General features: G+C 46.0%; 2 protein-coding genes across 4 annotated transcripts in view; both read left to right on the top strand.

The window, feature by feature from the left end:
- The first annotated feature begins 1 nt into the window (after position 1).
- On the top strand, positions 2-7,838 carry ATP5F1C (ATP synthase F1 subunit gamma). Of its 3 annotated transcripts, XM_048300886.1 has the most exons (10): positions 2-107; positions 1,772-1,806; positions 2,714-2,845; positions 3,208-3,412; positions 3,858-4,001; positions 4,383-4,447; positions 5,071-5,226; positions 6,185-6,281; positions 7,104-7,141; positions 7,705-7,838. In XM_048300886.1, exons 1-9 carry the CDS (start codon positions 64-66, stop codon positions 7,108-7,110), a joined length of 885 nt encoding a protein of 294 aa, XP_048156843.1. In that variant the 5' UTR covers positions 2-63; the 3' UTR covers positions 7,111-7,141; positions 7,705-7,838. The 3 variants fall into 3 exon arrangements, with proteins under 3 accessions (XP_048156843.1, XP_048156844.1, XP_048156845.1); XM_048300887.1 differs by lacking the exon at positions 7,104-7,141; XM_048300888.1 differs by lacking the exons at positions 7,104-7,141; positions 7,705-7,838 and having other exon boundaries at positions 6,185-6,285.
- A 2,400-nt stretch (positions 7,839-10,238) lies between these two features.
- The window catches only part of TAF3 (TATA-box binding protein associated factor 3), a 122,893-nt gene continuing 114,854 nt past the window's right edge, over positions 10,239-18,277 (top strand). The window contains exon 1 of the mRNA XM_048300885.1: positions 10,239-10,481. Coding sequence (XP_048156842.1) covers positions 10,316-10,481 — 166 coding nt within the window. The 5' untranslated portion in view covers positions 10,239-10,315. The remainder of the gene's footprint in view (positions 10,482-18,277) is intronic.

Below are 18,277 nucleotides of genomic sequence, written 5' to 3'. Positions count from 1 at the left end.
GGGGCGGCGCAGGCGCAGTGCGGGCGCGCTGACCTTCAGCGGGGCTGTGGTGGAGGCGCCGCCATGTTCGCCCGGGGCGCCGCGGTCGCGCTGGTCCAGCCGCAATGGTACCCGCACGGGCTGGGACGGGCGCTGTGGGGACGGGGGAACGCGTCCCGATGGCCGGGGCGGCTCTGCGGGGTGAGGGGGGAATGGTTTCCTTCGGCCGTGCGGTGCCTGGGGGCGGCGGGGTCGTGGCCCTGGGCGGCCCGTGAAGGGCTGTGGGCTCTGAGGGGTGGTGGCGGAGCGGGCACCGGGAGATGAGGGCAGCGGGAACCCGCAGGGATGGAGGGTTCGTCCGCCGTGAGAGGGAGCGCTCGGCCGGGGTGGGTGAATGGGACAGGCAAGGGTTAAAGGACAGGTTTGTAGGAGACTCTGCTCTGGACGGGAATTAGTGCGGCCTTCTTTGCTTCATTTTAATGGTTTTAGAAACTAATTGCATTATATGCAGCTTTGTTTAAAATTATTTTTTTTATTTCTAACTTGCCCTTCTAATGCCCTCGTTTGCTTCGTGCCATTGCCCGAGGTGGTGGATAATGCATTAAATCTCCCACTTTACTCGGCAGTGCTGAGGCGCCGCCTCGAGTCCTGTGGCCCGTTCGGGGCCCCTCAATTCGGGAAGGACATTGGGGTGGTGGAGCGAGTCGGGAGAAGGGCAGTGGAACTGGGGAAGGGTCTGAAGCCCAAGTCCTCTGAAGAGTGGCTGAGGGAGCTGGGGAAGCTCAGCCTGGAGAAAAGGAGGCTCGGGGGTGACCATATCACTTCACAACTCCGTGACGGAAGAGTGCAGTCAGGTGGGAGTTGGCCTCTTCTGCCAGGCAGCCAGCGACAGGACACGAGGACACAGGTGTAGGACGGACATTAGGAGCAACTTCTTCACAGAAAGCGTGATTAGACATTGGAATGGGCAGCCCAGGGAGGTGGTGGAGTCACCATCCCTGTGATGCCTTTTCCTGGTCTTAAAATCAAGAGTCAAACACGGTTAGAAGGGAAAAAGGGATTTTACCTCGGTATTTATTTTAAGGATCCATAGGTGCACTATGTCCAGGTCAAATGCACCTCAATGCACACCTACCTCAATGCACACCTTCAAAAGATCCTGGTATGTCATTATAGGTCTTACTAATTAGCATATCTATCAAAAATTCCCCAATGAGAGGCTTGAATGAGCCCCCCCCTCCCCAAGGAGCCTTCCCCTGGATGGCTCTATCTGAGTTTACAGAATGTGTTCTGGAGAGGACCTTGGGGTCTGGGGCACACTGATCCCTACCTACGAAGCTTCTAAGATGTTTCGTCTCCTGGCTGAACAAACAAGTCCAAGTATGTAGGCAAAAAGCACTAAGAATACAGAAGCTGTAAAAAGGTATAACGGGTAAAAAAAAAGGCAAGAAATCATCAAGGTATCACATCGCCTGGAGGTGTCTAAAGAAAGACTGGATGTGGCACTCAGTGCCGTGGTTTAGTTGATAAAGTGGTGTTCGGTCATAGGTTGGACTTGATGATCTCAGAGGTCTTTTCCAACCTAATTGATTCTGTAAAATTGTATAAATGAGGGAAGGATGAAGGTGTGCATACAAGCCACAGGTCAGAGTGGCTTGTCTCCACCACAGATGTTTTTTAAGAAACAGCAAATCTTGAATTTTCGTTGTTCTGAAGGGGACTTGCCCTTGGCAGGTGTTGGTCTGCTGGAGAGCTAGTGAATTATCCTAATTTATCCTGCATTCCTTTTCAGGGGCCAAGTCAGGAATATGGCAACGCTAAAAGACAGTAAGTAAAGATTTTGTTTGCTTTTAAGAGAGGAAAAACATTGCAGGACAACCATATGTTAAAACGTAATTCTGCTTAACCTCTGTTGGGTAAAATGGTTGTGATACATAACAATGATATATAGGCCTGCAGTCCTAATTACATTAAACAACTGTCCTTCAGAAACAGAATTGCTTGAAGGGGTTTTGGCACTAATCTAATGTCATTTCAGTTATTTTAAAAATAACTGTATCATATGTGCTGAAACAGATTTTTGTTTATCTCTAAGAATTAATTTAGTTTCTCTTATGTTTATTTCCTTGTGCTTTTATGCAGCATTTGGGGGGAGAAAGGGTTGACTGAATGGGTCTAGTTTGGTAATACTTTCTTAAACCATTCCTCGTAGTTCTTATATAAGGATATTGCCTTGGAGTTGTGGTTGTCTGTGGGATACCTGTTTTGGTTTCTTTTTTCATTAGTGTTTTTATAAATGTCATTTTACCACAGTCTAAACAGAGGAGGAAATTTATTCTGTCTTCACACTACAGAGACTTTTTTTGTTTGTTTCCTCTGCTTGTCATCTGTGAAAGATTATATTATACCTCAAATGATATATTTGTGAAACAGGTGGTTGTGGAAGCAAAGAGAATTGTAAATAGACTCCATGTTGGGATAAATATTAAATGAATGCTATGTCTGAAGGAAGTAACATCTCTGTTGTAAAGATGAATTTGTGTTAGCCACATTTTTACTGCTTTCTTAGAGTAAATACTGAGGTCTTTCTTGAGGTTTATTTGTGCACTATTTATTTTTCTTCTTTGAGGAACATGGCAAAATAGTTTTGGATGGCTCTTGCTGGCATTTTGTTGTTTGGGTTTGAGTCATTATGCCCAGTACAGTCTGTGACCTTCAACTCTTAACCTTGCAGTCACCAGGCGTTTGAAGTCCATCAAGAACATCCAGAAGATCACCAAGTCCATGAAGATGGTTTCTGCAGCCAAATACGCAAGAGCTGAGAGGGAACTGAAGCCTGCGAGGGTCTATGGAATAGGGGCTCTGTGTGAGAGAACGTTCTTGCACTTTGTCATGTGGGAGCAGAAGAGGAGGTTTTCACAGTGGTGATAAAATGCTGAGGCTTTTTAACCTTCCAGTAGTCTATTTCCAAAAGAATTTGCACAGTGAACTTCACTGAGTGACATCTGATCAGAGCTGTGTCTGGCTTTGAACTGTTTCTCGCTCACATCTGGTCTGACCATGTGCAAACTTGGAACAATCGTGAGGGAGATAAAATTAATCTGGCTGAGGTCTGAAGGCCCTTTGGAATTGTTTTTAGTTAGAATAATTCGGGGTATTTTTTATTACTTACTTGCTTTTTTTGGCACCCTTGAGAAACTTAATCATCTTTTTTTTTTTTTCCCCCAGCTCTCTATGAGAAAGCAGAAATAAAGGCACCTGAGGACAAGAAGAAACACCTCCTTATTGGTGTGTCCTCTGACCGAGGCCTGTGTGGTGCTATCCATACGTCCATTGCTAAAACCTTGAAGAATGAGATTACTAACCTCTCAAATGCAGGGAAAGAGGTTATGGTGGTTGGAGTGGGTGACAAGATCAGAGGCCTGCTTCAAAGGTAAAAAGGATGGGGCCCAGAACTCACACCACAAAAGAGTTTTGTTTAGAGTTTTATTTGTTTGTCTGTGGCAGAAGTTTCAAGGCCATTTAGAAGATTGTGTGCCATTGGCAGGAAATTCCGTATAAGGGAACTGTGCTAAATTCAAGTTTCTGCAAAAAAAAAAATCTGCAAATATCCTAAAAGTGGTTTTGATCATCTCACAATTTGGGAAACTGCTGCACAGCACTATTATATTCTTGAAATAAAAGTCTGAAAGCTGGCAACTTTTGAAGCTATTGTAATTTAACTAAAGGCAAAGTTTCTTTCAGACCTTAATTCAATAAAACTTTTAGTTCTGAATGCTCCTAAGTTACAGACAGTTATTCCTAGTAAGTCAGTCTTGCTGCCTCCTTGTACTGTAGAGCATCCACTTGGTTCTAACACAGGTTTGTTGTTGCTGCAGGACACATGGCAACTATTTCCTGCTGACATTCAAAGAGGTAGGACGGAGACCTCCGAGCTTTGGAGATGCTTCAGTCATTGCTTTAGAGCTGTTAAACTCTGGCTATGAATTTGATGAAGGTTCTGTCATCTACAATCGTTTCAGGTAAGGTTGAACTGAAACTTCAGTAGAAAAATATTTGGTAGAATGCTTCAAAGAGTATATTGGCCAGATGAAGTTATATGAAAACTGACTGTGATTTGGCATGTTCACTTTACTTCTTGATCTTGTTGTGTGTGAGGAAGTTCTGGGTTGTTGTTTCTAGTGGCTGTGGTTGGAACTCCCTTTTGACTTGTGTATAGTGAAAGCTGTTCTATTTACAGTCAGCACATCGTTGTGTCCATGTGGTATCTGAGATCTTTTCATCAAGGTTATCACAAAACTTTGTGGCATTAGAAAGCCAGAAGTTGTGTATTCTAATTTGATTTTAACCATTCAGTTTAGAGTTAGTTGAACTGAAGAGCCTATTTTGCTCTTTTTGTACAGGTCTGTCATCTCTTACAAGACCGATGAAAAGCCAATCTTCTCCTTTGAAACAGTGGCTGGCTCTGGTAAGTAGGGAACTAGAAACCACCAGTTATATGCAGTGCTAAATCACAGGAAAAGTACTCTGAAAATGGGAATATGGTATTAAAACATCTTATTATGGTGCTTGTATCATAAGTTTAACAGATGGTTTTATCTTGGCCAAGATCAGTTCAAGGCTGACTTACAAAGGTTCTGTGGGGCAAGGAGGTTAAAAGGAAAGGTGGTACTAATTCTGGTTTGAGATTCTGTCTCAAGCAAGAACTGTGCATATGTAAACTCTGTCAGTTCATTACTTCCAGCATGAACAACCTGAGTACTGAGTGACTTCGCACTGCTGGCTAAAAATACCCCAGAATGTTTCTGCAGCATTGTATGGGAAGATTAAACTTAATATGGCAATAATGTATTTTGTTTTGGTCAGAACTTGACTTTCCTAATGTTACATTGAATTAAAACACATAAAATACATAACAAAATTATTACTAGCAGAGAGATTCTGAAGGTACACATAATATATGAAGAAAATCCCTCTGTGCTGCCTTAAGTATTGAAACAGCCCAGCCAAGTAGTCTTCTCCATGTCACTGTATTTTGCTGGAAGTAGTAAATCTTGGGTGTCTCTAAGTCTGCTCTTTCATGTTTTGCAGAAAGCCTAAGTATCTATGATGATATTGATGCTGATGTGCTGAGAAACTACCAGGAGTTCACACTAGCAAACATTCTGTACTACTCCCTGAAAGAATCCACCACCAGCGAGCAGAGCGCCAGGATGACTGCCATGGACAATGCCAGCAAGAATGCTTGTAAGCTACTCCCTGGGTTTTCCAGGACTTCAGTTGTTCAACAGGAAAGTGCTCACGTCCCTTTGTGTAATTCTGTGCTTCAAAAATCGGCTGTTTTCTCTCTTAATTCCATTTTGAGTAGGTTTTTTTTGAGCCAATTCAGCTGAGATTATATTTCCAATGTGAATTATATTTAGCCCCTGGAAAGAGGAATTGCTGTCAAGAAAGAAGCCCAGGACTGGAAGTGAAATAACAGATTATTTAAAAGGCATATGAAATACTAAACTAATTTTGTAATGGCTGAATATTCTCTATGCTCCTCTCATGTGGCTGCTCTGAGGATTTCCTGAATTTTTATGAATCTGTACCTACCGGTTCACCAAATATAATTAGTGCAGCACAATTAAAGGTGGGGAATTTGAATAATAGTTAAATACCACCTGTCATGGAGCAAGTAGAGAATATATGAGTATTCCTTGGAAGGATACCGGTGATTGTGTGAAGCTGATGTGATGTGCAACTGAGCTGCCTGGAAGGGTAGGCATGGCTCTGATGACCAGCTTGAAAGAAAGAGGTGATACCTTCTGTGTTTAAAAATAATTGAGAAAAAAATAATAATTCAGGAAAATCTGTTTCCTTTTGCGTCAACTTGAAGGAAATAACAATGTAGTTAATTGACAGTGAAATCTAATTTCAAAGCAAATGATGCATGCTTGTGTTATGTTACAATAAGCTATGTCATACCTGGTATTTACAAGTCTGCCAGCTGTTCTGCAGATGTTTCACTGACAAGGCGAATTCTCAGGTTCCTAGATTGTCTACTGCTAATATTACCTGTAGGGAAAAAATGTCAGGTGCACTAAGACTCTTGATTTTTGCAGTGGTTTACAAGACAGTTGGATATTCTGCCCATGCAGCTTCTTCTTTATCTGCATTTGAACATCATTTTGTGTTTAAACTCCAATCTTACTTTTTCCAGCTGAGATGATTGACAAGTTGACCTTGACATTCAACCGCACCCGTCAAGCCGTCATCACCAAGGAGCTTATTGAGATCATCTCTGGTGCTGCTGCTCTGTGAGTATTTGTATGAACATGCAGTCAGAGCTGTTGCAGTCATGTCCTGCTTGTGTGCCAGGGTAATGGGCAAAGTTTGGGATTGTAGACCCTAAAACCAGAGGGAAGACAGTCTGTGGCATGGCTCCCAAGCTTTTCAACTTGTGCAGTTCTACTAACCAGAGCAAAGTTTGGCAGTTCTTTCTGACCAGATAGAGTTAAAAAGCTGGTAAGATAGATCTTCAGCCTCAACACATGTCCTTGCTTAGCCAGGTGAGGGTTTTCCTCTTTTTTGGCCTTTGGTGGATTTTCCCCCTCCTCCCTTTTACCTGGACATTTCCTACTTTGCCTGGTCAAATAGCCCAGTAGTGTTGAGTGGGAGAGAGCAAATGGGGTGACTGAAATGATTTTGGATAAATCAAGTGTTCAGAAGCTGAGAGTTTGGGGGTGTGTTTGCAAGGAGGAAATTTCCAGAATCTATTGTTATGGAATATGTATTTTGCTTGAAGTTCAGTATTTTGCTTGTTTGCCTAAGACTGAGGTTTTATGCACGTGTGTGCTGCAGGTTACAAATTCGTGGGCTTGAGACCACAATTTGTAACTGCATGTAGCTCATGTGTATTACTGTAACAGTTAAAAATTCGTGCTCTGTATGGAAATACATGTGTTCATATCCTGTGTATTTACAGAATGCCTGGAATATGTATTTTATATTATTTTGGTGCTGTATTGTGCTCCTCACAATACATTCATGGTCATAAATCCGTGCAGAGTTTTGCCTGAATTTGCATGAGTTGCTTCCTAACCTGCTTGTTCTGTTTTTTCTCATAATACCATAACCAGGGATTAATCGGAAAAAGCGGTTCAGCCAAATCCAAGAGGTAAAGTTATGTCATAGAAACTGCATTGTGTTTTAAAATGAATTAACACAGAAAATCTGAAGTCAAATGAGGAAGTCAGAATTCGGTGGTCTTGGTCAGACAAAAACTTCTTCCTAAAGAGCTGTGAAATTGCCCATTTCTAGTTTGAATGCCTGAACAAAGAGTTCTTAATTTTCAGTAATTTTAAGGAAAATAGGTCCATGTATGGAGCATAAACCCACATTAGATATAATTTTCTCTGGGGTTTTTTTTTCTGTATTATTGGATTCATTTGCAATTACTGTTTGAATTTTTGCATAGAGCCCTGACTTAATGCAATGACTTAAAAATGTCTGTATGTAAGATGTACCTAAAGAGGTTTCTGTAGCAAAGTGAACATCTTCAAAATTTAAAATGCAAGGAAAAATTCAAAATCTAAAATGTAAGAAAAAAAATAGATTTGATGAATAGTTTGGGGGGTTGTAAGGAATATTAGTGAAGTATTCAAACTGGGGGAGATAACAGTTTAAAATAAATACATAAATAAATGACATGGTTTTAATTTGTTTCAATTTTCCTCACAGGTGAAGAGGAGCTGTTCTGAGCATATGTGTCTGCCTGTGTCTGTGTTAACAAGACTGCTCTGTTATCTTGTGAAGAAGTGGAAAAGCCCCAGAAATCTGTAAATTCTTACAATAAACCACCTCCATGAAACAGATCCTTTTGGTTGTCTGTGGAGCAAATGCTCTTGGAGTCTAAATATCTGGGTTGGGTTTGGTGTGCTTTGAAACTTTCTTTTTTAAAAGGCTGTGCTCTACATTTTTGATTTATTTGCCATGTGAAATGTGTAAGTGGATGTTTCTTTTGAAGAGTGGAAGAGATTTTCTGACTTCATGCGGTCTTTGAAAGTGAAGTGACCTGCTTTGACAGGTACATTGTATTGTAGGCTGAAGGAAGATACTAGAATAACCTCTTCATCACACAGTTGCAACACTGATCTCTCTTATTTGAATTTTGTATTGCTACTATTTCCAGATGTTCATGTTGTAAAATTAACTGATCTCATTAGGTGAGTAACTATATTTAGAATGCCCACTGTTTACAGCATGGTCAGTGTGTGTATAGAAATATGTATGTCAGAGGGCTGGGGCATCTCTGCTGTGGAGACAACCTGAGAATTTTGTTCAGCCTGGAGAAGGTTCCAGGGAGACCTTCCAGCACCTGAAGGAGCTCCAGGAGAGCTGGAAAGGGACTTTGGACAAGGGCATGGAGCGACAGGACAAGGGGGAGTGGCTTTCAACTGACAGAGGGCAGGGTTAGAGGGGCTATTGGGAAGGAGTTTTTTACTGTGAGGGTGGTGAGGCCCCTGGCACAGGTTGCCCAGAGAAGCTCATACTGGTCCCAGTATGGAGGCCTGAGGGCCACCACCCTCAGGACCTTGAGCCGTTGACCAGACCAGGAGCTTCAGGACTTTGTTCTGGGTCCAGGTCCTGCTCTTCAGGCTACAGATGTGAGATGTGAGTGTGACTGATACAACAGACCGGACTCTTGACTGACTGATCAACAGACTACTGATAAACGAAAGCGCAAATTTGTGAACTAATTAAGTTCTAGTACTAGACTTCTATTATTTACAGTTCTGTCCTCTGTGCTCTGATTAGTTACATGCAACTACTGAGTTACAGTTTAGCCCTTGTGTATCTCCATAGCCACCACTGAGTAACAGCTCTGGTGCTTCTCCTTGTGCCTCCTACACCACTCAGTTACTGTAAATTTTGTTTCTGGATCCTTTTTGCCACTGTAGTTCCATCCTTTCCCTACTTGTTTTTTTTTTTCCCCAATTAAACAACTCACCCAGAAACACTTTTTCCTCATTGCTTTGGTGTTCTCATGCTAATGTTTCTACTGCCCAGGTAATCTTGGCCTTAAATATCATCATTTACATACCTGTCTGCTTAGAGGTGATCTTGCAAGTCCCCTTCAAGTATTGGAAGGGGCTCCAAGTTCCCCCTGAAGCCTTCCTCAGACTCCACAACCCCAGCTCGCTCAGTCTGTGTCCAGGGCAGAGGTATTTCACTCCTTGGGGCATATTTGTGACCTCTGCTGGCCTTGCTCTGGCAGCTCCATCTTCTTTGAGTTCTGAGTTCCCCAGAACTGGGTGCAGGACTCCAGCTGCAGTCAGAGGGCAGAGCAGAGGGGAGGAATAGCCTCCCTCGATCTGCTGTCCAGTTATTTAATTAAGAGTCTTCACCCAGAAAGTTTAATGCCAAGGTCCTGACTGAACACCTGATGGCTGTAGGTGTGATCTGCCTGAGGAGACAACGGTGCAGTGAGGGGAAACACAGCGAGGGCAAGCACTGACATCTGCCTCCTCCATCCAGCTGGAAAGAAAAAATGAGAAAACCTTCTTGGGCAGCCTGTTCCAGTGCTCTGCCACCCTCCACGTAAGGAAGTTCTTCCTCGTGATGAGGTGAAACTTCGTGTGTTTTAGTTGATGACCATTGCTCTGTGTCCTGTCACTGGACACCACTTAGGAGAGTCTGGCACCATCTTCTTGACAGCTGTCACTGGGATATATTGGGATATTTATATCTATTTAGAGGTATTGAGATTATGTATAGAGATCATAGACTCACGGGCTGGTTTGGGTTAGAAGGGATCATCTTGCTGCACCCGCTGCAAGGGACAGGGACACTTCACTAACCCAGGTTGCTCAGAGCCCCATCCAACCTGACTTTGAATATTGCCAGGATTGGGGCATCCACAGCTTCTCTGGGCAACCTGTGCCCAGTGTTTCACCACCTTCCCAGTGAAGAATTTCTTCCCCATATCCCATCTAAAACTACTCTCAGTTTGAAGCCATTCCGCCTTGTCCTGTCACCGCGTGCACTTGTAAATAGTCTTGCCACAACCTTCCTGTAAGTTCCGTTCAGGCACGGGGAGACATCTGGCGATACTGAGATACTGATATTGATTATTTATATTATCCCGACCCCAGCGCGTCCCCGCAGCGCTGCGGGACGCGGCATTTGCCGACTGGGCGCTGTTTCCGCGCTCCGCGCCCCGCCCCGCTCGATGCGCTCGGCGCTGGAGCGGCGCTGCCTGGCGGGGGCGGGGCGGCGCCAAGATGGCGGCGGCGATGGCGGCGGTGGCGGGCGGTGCGTGAGAGCTCCCGCGGCCCCCGGCCCCGGCGGGATGTGCGAGACCTACTCCCGCTGGCTGCTGCGGGTGTCGGTGGCGCAGATCTGCCAGGCCCTCGGCTGGGACTCGGTGCAGGTCTCGGCCTGCGACCTCCTCACCGACGTGCTGCAGCGGTACCTGCAGGGGCTGGGCCGGGGCTGCCACCGCTACTGCGAGCTCTGTGAGTGCGGGCTGGGGCTGGGCCGGGGGGAATGCGGCTGGACACGGTCCTGGGAGGCCACTGTGAGTGGCCCTGCTGAGCAGAGCCCAGACTGAGTGAGCTCTGTGAGCCCTGACAGTCTCGGCCATCCCGCCAAGGAAGCAGCGCTGGGGGCTGCCGGGGCAGGGCAGGAGCACGGGGAGGTGGGATCTGGGCAGGGCAAGAGGGCACAAGGGAGTGGTTTGGGCAGTGCTGGGGTCTGGGGGTCAGGGCAGGAGGGCACGGGGAAGTGGGATTTCGGTAGTGCTGGGGTCTGGGCGACAGTGCAGGAGAGTACGGGGAGGTGGGATTTGAGGAGGGCAGGAGGGCACAGGGAGGTGGGATTTGGGCAGGGCTCTGGGGGACAGGGCAGGAGGGTACAGGGAGGTGGGATTTGGGCAGGGCTCTGGGGGACAGGGCAGGAGGGTACAGGGAGGTGGGATTTGGGCAGGGCTCTGGGGGACAGGGCAGGAGGGTACAGGGAGGTGGGATTTGAGGAGGGCAGGAGGGCACAGGGAGGTGGGATTTGGGCAGGGCAGGGCTCTGGGGGACAGGGCAGGAGGGTACAGGGAGGTGGGATTTGGGCAGGGCTCTGGGGGACAGGGCAGGAGGGTACAGGGAGGTGGGATTTGGGCAGGGCTCTGGGGGACAGGGCAGGAGGGTACAGGGAGGTGGATTTGGGCAGCCCTGGGGGCCCTGGGAGGGGGTCTGTGGGGGAAGGCGGTGGGGTACCCGTGGAGGCATGGGAGGGGCAGCTGGAAGCTGCTTGTCAGGCAGTGCCAGGAGCTGGGGGTGCTTGGCAGGGGAGGGTCATGGAGGTGTGGTCATTTGGGTAGGGTAGGAGAGTGCGAGGAGGTGGGGTTTGGGCAGTGCTGGGGTCTGTGGGTCAGTGGGTGCGAGGTGTGGATTTGGGGAAGATCAGTCCATGGGCCGGGGTTAGGGGCTATGGGGAAGGGGGACCAGGCTGTGGAGCAGTGCACAGGACTGAGGGGATGGGGAGGGAAGCCGTGGGGCACTGCTGGGGCGCAAGAGAGCCCTGATGCCGGGGAGGACTGTGGTGCAGTGGGTCTGGGTATTGGCGAGGAGTTGGGACTGTGGGGCTGGAGGTGGAGGAAAGGAGGCTCTGTGGCTGTGGGTCTGGGGTGTGGGGACATGGGGCTGCTGTCCCAGTCTTCGGCTACAGTGTGTAGGGTGCTGGGGAGGGGGAGAGGGGACTGTTGGCCCCGTTGCTGGGCTGTTCTGAATCTGGGAGGGGGGTGAACTGGGGGGAGAAGGAGCAGCCAGTTCCCTTTTCCTGGTGGGATGTGTGCATGGGAGGATGTGGTGCTGTGTTGTTGTGGCTCATCTTTGGGTTATCTTTTGTGCCCTGGGGGCAGTGGGGACGGGGCCCACTGCAGGTGGGGATGTGTGTGTAGGGTTCATTGTTCTGGCACAAGGGGAAGTGCTGAGGTTGGAGGGTGCAAAGTTTGGACTCCCTCCTGCATGGGTAGGGAGAAGTGTGGCTGGAAGTCCTATTGCTGGGGCTGGAGTGCTCTGGGTTGGGAATGTGTGTATAGAGGGGGGAAGCAGTGGTACTGTGGGACTGGGAACATGTGTATGGGGAATGTGGGAAGGCAGGGATGCACTAACATGTTTCTTGGGGGAAGTGGAGCTGTAGTGCATAGGATGTGGGAGTGTGATAGGGCTGCACATGATGGGTGTGGAGTATGCGTGTGCAGAAGGGGTGGATTCGGCTGGGGATAGTTTAGTGCACGTGGCATGAGGTGTGAGCGTCCTCATGTGGATGCAGTGGAAGAGGTTTGGCTGCATATGTGGGGGACTGGAGTTAGCCAATGCTGCCATTGAGGTGCTGCAGAAGGAGCTGGATGTGACGGTGGGGGGCAGGATGCCCAGGGCCTCACTGGGTTTGGGGTGAGATGGTGCTGGAGTGGGAGTGTGGAAGGGGTAAGTTTACAGCAAGTGGGAGAAGAGAAAGAAGAGAAGTCTGGGAATCAATGCCAAGGACTGCTGGCTGTGTCACACAGGAGTGTGGTATGTGAGTGTTGATGAGATTGGGAAGGGAGTACCACTGCTGGGTCTGGGTCTACAGTATAGGATGCAGTTGTGTGTCCCTTGAGATTGTGAGTGTCCCTGCAGAGCCTGCAGTGGAGGTACTGAGGGGTTGGATGTCCTGCTGGTACTTGAAGAACATGGGATGTGGGAGGACGGGATGTCCAGTTCCTTGCTGGGTCAGTAATGCTGCAAGTGGGGATGAGAGGGTGGTAGGGGTGTGCTGGGTCTGGGAGTGTCAGGAAGGGGTGCTGGTGGGTCAGAAGGGTGGGGGGAGGTGGCAGTCTGGCAGGAGAGGGAGGCTGTCAGGGTCACTGCTGGGTGTAAACACCGGAGATGTTGTGGAGAATGTGGAGCAAGGCTCAGGCTGTCAGTGTGGTTGGAGGGTCATGAGTCTGTGTGTGTGGAGGAGGCCTTTGCTGCCCTACGTGTGGGCCAGGGAGGGTGCCATGGGGCAGAGATTGGTATGCAGAGAGGTCCTGCTAGATCTGTAAGTTTTAGGAGGCAAATGAAGGGAAATCTCCATAGCAGAGGGACTTTGGGGAGCAAGGGTACCCTGGAGAGGTGGGTATAGGCCGCGTGTGCCTGGAAAAACAGGGCTGCTTGTGCCTCCTGTGCCAAAAGGGACATGTTCCCCCTTCCTTTGGCATGCTGGAGAGCTGTGGCATTGGGGGCAGCTGCTGCATGTGTCCTGTACTTGTGGAGGGAAAAGTCCTGGAGAGCCCATGGGGCAGAGGTCAGAGTAGTTGGGTCTGGCAGGGGTTGGAGCTGGAATGGATAATTGATTGCTTGCCTGAAGTGCTGGGTAGGGAGAAGGTGACTCACTGATGGTGGATTTGGGGCTGCTGTAGCCACCACCAGTTCAGAGAATGTGCTGGGGCCTGCAGGAGTTTACTGGAGAGGTAACAGGGATGGCAGCACCAGTGGGAACATTTGCCAGCACTTCTGTCCAAGCTGTGGGAACTGTGCTAATGAGGTGTCACAGCCACAGGTGAGAGGAAAATCAGAGGCAAGCTGGTGGAGGGTTGGATGCAGCTTCAAGATCCAAGGAACTGTGGGGCCTGTGTGTGTTGGATTGCTCTGCAGGGGTGAGTTGGGAGAGTGTGCGGAGCTGGGAAGCTCAGTGTGGGTGGCTTGGTCAGGAGAGGAGCAACCACAGGCTAAAAGTGCTGTTGCTGGAAGTTGTGTACCTTCTCTGAAGAAGGGAAGAGAAGTTTTCACTGCTGCAGGGATCTCCCATGAAGCAAGTGATGAGCTGAGTGTACCTGGTCCTGCCTCTGCTCCATCATTTCAGGAATAATTGAGATTGAGTCTGGCACTGCCAGTGTCACCAAGCTTAGGAGGGACTTGGTGCTGCAAACTGGATTTCTCAGGTTGAATAGGTTTACTTGTACAAGCTTTCCCCAAATTTGAGAACAAGTTCATCCAGAAATGGGACCGTGCAATATTAACCCGTATCTCTGAGCAGCACAAGTGCAGCTGCTGCAGCTCTGAAGTTTGTAGGCCAATCCACATAGAAATGATCTTTAAAGCAATTAAAGGAGACCACAGAGAGGGTTTGGGAGGATGGAGTTATGGGGTGAAAAAAAAACTCATGTGGGCTTGGTCAGAGCTGTCCTTTGATAGGGTTAGTACAAATATTGGGGAAGATGTTTGTACAACTGAGAAGAAAAGACACAGAGATGATGCAAATAAAACTTTCTCCTTCTGATGCTGTGGATTGGAAGTTTGCAGAGCTCGGTTATCCCTCTCTTGCTTTGGGTTTCCTTACCGAAGGTGGGGAAAGGCATTTTTCCACTCTAGGAATGGGGAAGGAAGTACCACAAGTATCACAATCTTTTTGTTTGGTGTTTTTTTGTTGTTGTTGGTTTTTTTTCCAGAGACGGGGAATATGCTGTTTTCATGCCAGTGATGTGGTATTTTTTGTATTGCGTCTCTTTAAATGATCCCTGTATTTCTTTCTTTAAAAAGGTTTGTAAAACGACATCTTAATACCGAGCTGACATCTCCCTGCGATTTCAGAATTGTTTCCTTTTGCTCCTAAAATAAGTTACTGTACAAACCCAGCTCTGGATGAATGAGTTGAATTCTGCCATGGTTTTGCATAAGTAGAATTAATTAAATTCCAATTGTAGCATCTTTATTGTCAGGGCGTTATCTCGGAGTCAAACCAGTGGGGTTTGAGTTAGCAGGGCTGTCAGCTGAGGGACATAATCTTTGTGTTCCAAACTGAATGGATTTACTCTGACGTAGTTGAGACACCGTGATATCGCTGTGAAAAGCCTGTCATCGCTGCTCACGTGTTCTCTCACTTGCAGAAGAAAATGATGGCTCTCCCAGCTGGGTTAGATCTTTGTTCCAGCTGTTACATCCCATTAGGAGAGCTGCATTCAAGATTTTCATTACTTTTCTGCTGTTGTTTCTTTGCATTTGCAGTAGCTGTAGTTGATGGGAGCTTCTGTGGCTGCAAAGAGAAGGCAAAAGGATTTGCAAAGCGGGTTTGAGATGTGTTTGATGCCGTGAAATGCTTCTGAATGCTGTGTTGGGGGTGGAGGAGAGGCTGAACTTACAGGGAGAAAATCAGGGTTTTCCTCTTAAAGTACACCATATTATGCTGCTCAAATTTGTGGAAAGCTTGTCAGAGGAACACCATTCAATGTGCTGGGTGCTGTTTTATCCTAAAATTTAAATTAAATATTTGAAAACCAGTGTTGGAGTATGTAATTAGGGTATCGGGCTGCAAAACAAACTGATGTAGTGTGGTTTCTGAGAGCAGAGTTCTGCATTGTTGTTGTTGGTTTTAAGCAGAGGTGAAAAGGGAAAAGCTCCCTGTTAGGTGCCACTTTGTTTTGCACTCCTGTTTCACAGGTTTGATAGAGGTGTGGCAGAGCTGGTGCTTTGGGTTATCTGCTCTGGATTGTATAGGTTGGGTTTTTTTATACTGGGGAGCTGTCCATGAGGACAGATCAGAATCTGCTTTGTTTGCCATGAATTTAGATATTGTAGCTTGGCAGTGGGGTGGTGGGTTATAGACGTGCAGAATATATCATGTTTTACCTCTTAACTTAACATACCAGTGAGGGAGTTCAGTTTCCATTATATTTATGTGAGTGGTGCAGTTCATGGGAGGGATGAGGAGGGGAATTGTGGCTCATGCCCCGCAAAGCCTCATTTTCCTGTTACATTGCTCTAAAAACCAGTCAGATAGAAGCTACTTAGCTTCTATCACTGAGGGCACCTGGGCATATTTCAACAGGACAAATTTAGATTATCTGCTGCTAAATCAAGAAGTGTAATAAACTGGATAATTAACATTTTGAATCTAGAAGTGGATTTTACAATACTCTTTCCTTCAATTTTGAGTGCTGAGCATATGCTTGGCTATATTGTGCTTTTATATTTCTTTTCCTCCTGAGATTTGCTGACAGTTAGGAAATAAAGTTTAAAAGTTGGTCTTTAGTTTCATATTGTTTGACTACTTTTTTGAAGATTATTTTTATGCAAACATAGAATTGTAGAATATCTCAAGTTGGAAGGGACCCATATGGATCATTGAGTCCAAGTCTCTGCTCTTTGCAGGACTAAATACTAATTATATATACATATAAAAATATTAATGACTATATTGCAATTGGTATTATTAATGCAACTGCATTTTTATTGAAAGGCAGGTTCTGATCTGGTGAGCACAATATTTTAACTGGAAGGAAAAATTGCCGATATTGCAAAATGTTTTCCAAGGCAGAACTGGCTCCAAAACTGCTTCAGTGTCTGCACAGTCTCTCCTGTAAACTTGATTATAGCAAAGGGAGAATGCAAACAGCAGACCAATATTTTCATTGGCAATTACCACAGAGGAGAGAGTTCACCTGGCATCAGCCAATTTTTTTATTTCTTTGTAATGTCAAAGTTACCTCCTATGTTTTCTTTGGTTTTGTTCTTTTTTTTAGTTACTTCCTTCTTATCACTATACAATAATAATCTCTATCAAAGGGTTAGATTTTGGTGATCAATTTAAATGAGCTGATTCCCTCTGCTGGTCTTTGAATGACTTCGTAACAAGGATCTATCCTGGGCCCATAACATTCATTACAAGTGTACATTTTTTGTCCTGATAACCTTAAGTGTTGATGTTTTTGACCTAATTAATTTCTTACTGGCTACTAATATAAAGAAAGACAACATGTTTTTTTTTGCTTGAAGTTTCTGAGGTTACTGGGAGAAGGAGCAGACTTTGAGCACCAGTAGCAAGAAGATGCTTTTGCCTGTCTGGTGACTACATTAATAGGACCATTTTTTCCCCACTTAAGTGCATTTAAGTAAGGCATCTATACTTTCTGAATAACCTGTTATGACTCTACTGGATGGAAGCAGTGTTGTCTCCTTGAAACAGTTATCCTGGAGTAACTTCTTGTGATGTGCTGGAGCACAAGGAATCTGTGATAGAGCCTGTAATTAAAATACCAAGGAGCTATACCTAATAATTTGCTGGTTAAAATAAAATTTTAAAAAAATCTCTTTTATAGCAGCCGTAAGGGGGAATGCTGAGCTATTTATAACACGTCTACATGTTGCATGGGTGGTGACTCATTAATTTTTCTCAGTATATTTATTACAGAACTGTAGTTGCTTCCTTTAAGAAACCTGGCATGAAATTAAAAGCTCTTCTGTTCTGTACTTACTCGCCTGTTAAATATTCACTCATTCATACGAACTTTCGGCCAGGGAGGAGGAGGTGATGGGGGCGAGTTTGACAAAAGGAAATCAGCTATTCCTGAGACTGAATTTAAGGAAAGTAAGACAGTTCCCTAACTCCCACACACCTCCTCACAGTGCCTTTGGATGACATGAGCACTGGCCAGCTTGTTTGCTGGAGGAATTCTTGTGACTTTTGCAAAAATAACTAGGCTTTAGGAGCTTCTGAAAATTCCTTTTCCCCACAGCCCAAACCCTTGTTTGTAGGGGAGTTTAGTGCTTTATCTTCCTCCTTCTGTTTGGTTTGGTTTTCCTTGTGGACAGGTTGGTTCATCTGCAGGTGATGCTGAGCAGTGGGGCTCAGGGCTGGATAACTTTCCACACGTACTCTGTCTGCCTGGATTCTCTTTGCCCATCATTTCAGTCCAGTACGTTTTTGGGATGTAATTCCATGTGCAGATTCCTCCTCAGCTGGTGCTTGTTCTCATGCCCAGGGAAGCTGAGAGTATTGTAGTAGCATAGCCGTTCCCACAGGTTTCTGGTGAGCTGTTTTGAGACCAAGTGGTCTTAATTTAGCTCTGCTGCTGCCACAGTTTTACCAGTTTTGGAGCACTCAGTTCCCATTCAGGGAGACAGTGCAGCTTAAAAGCTTGTGAGAAAGGTATTTTCCTAGTTCATTGTTGATGGGGTATAAGGAGGAGAGTTGTAACTTGCTGGATAAACTGTTCCCAACTCCTTCCGCCTCTTCCCAGTCCTGAACAATGATAGTATTTAAAGCGTTGTGGTATAAAGAACAGCAAGAGACTGGAAACCAAAGCTCTGAAGTGCTTGTGATCTGGCACTGACTTGCTGTGTGACATTGGATTAATTATTTCACTGGGAGGCTTCAGCATCTGAGTTTTTAAACTGAGGATAGCACAGATATCTGAAGAATAGTGAGATAAGTTCAGTATGCACAGATTAAATTTTTTCTTGGCATCATTTGCTTACAGAAAAAAGCCTAAGACTAAATGAAACAGCAGGAGAGGTTACAT

Source organism: Corvus hawaiiensis, chromosome 4 (genome assembly GCF_020740725.1).
Source record: "Corvus hawaiiensis isolate bCorHaw1 chromosome 4, bCorHaw1.pri.cur, whole genome shotgun sequence".
Classification (NCBI taxonomy): domain Eukaryota; kingdom Metazoa; phylum Chordata; class Aves; order Passeriformes; family Corvidae; genus Corvus; species Corvus hawaiiensis.
This window is presented reverse-complemented; position numbering and strand designations above follow the sequence as displayed.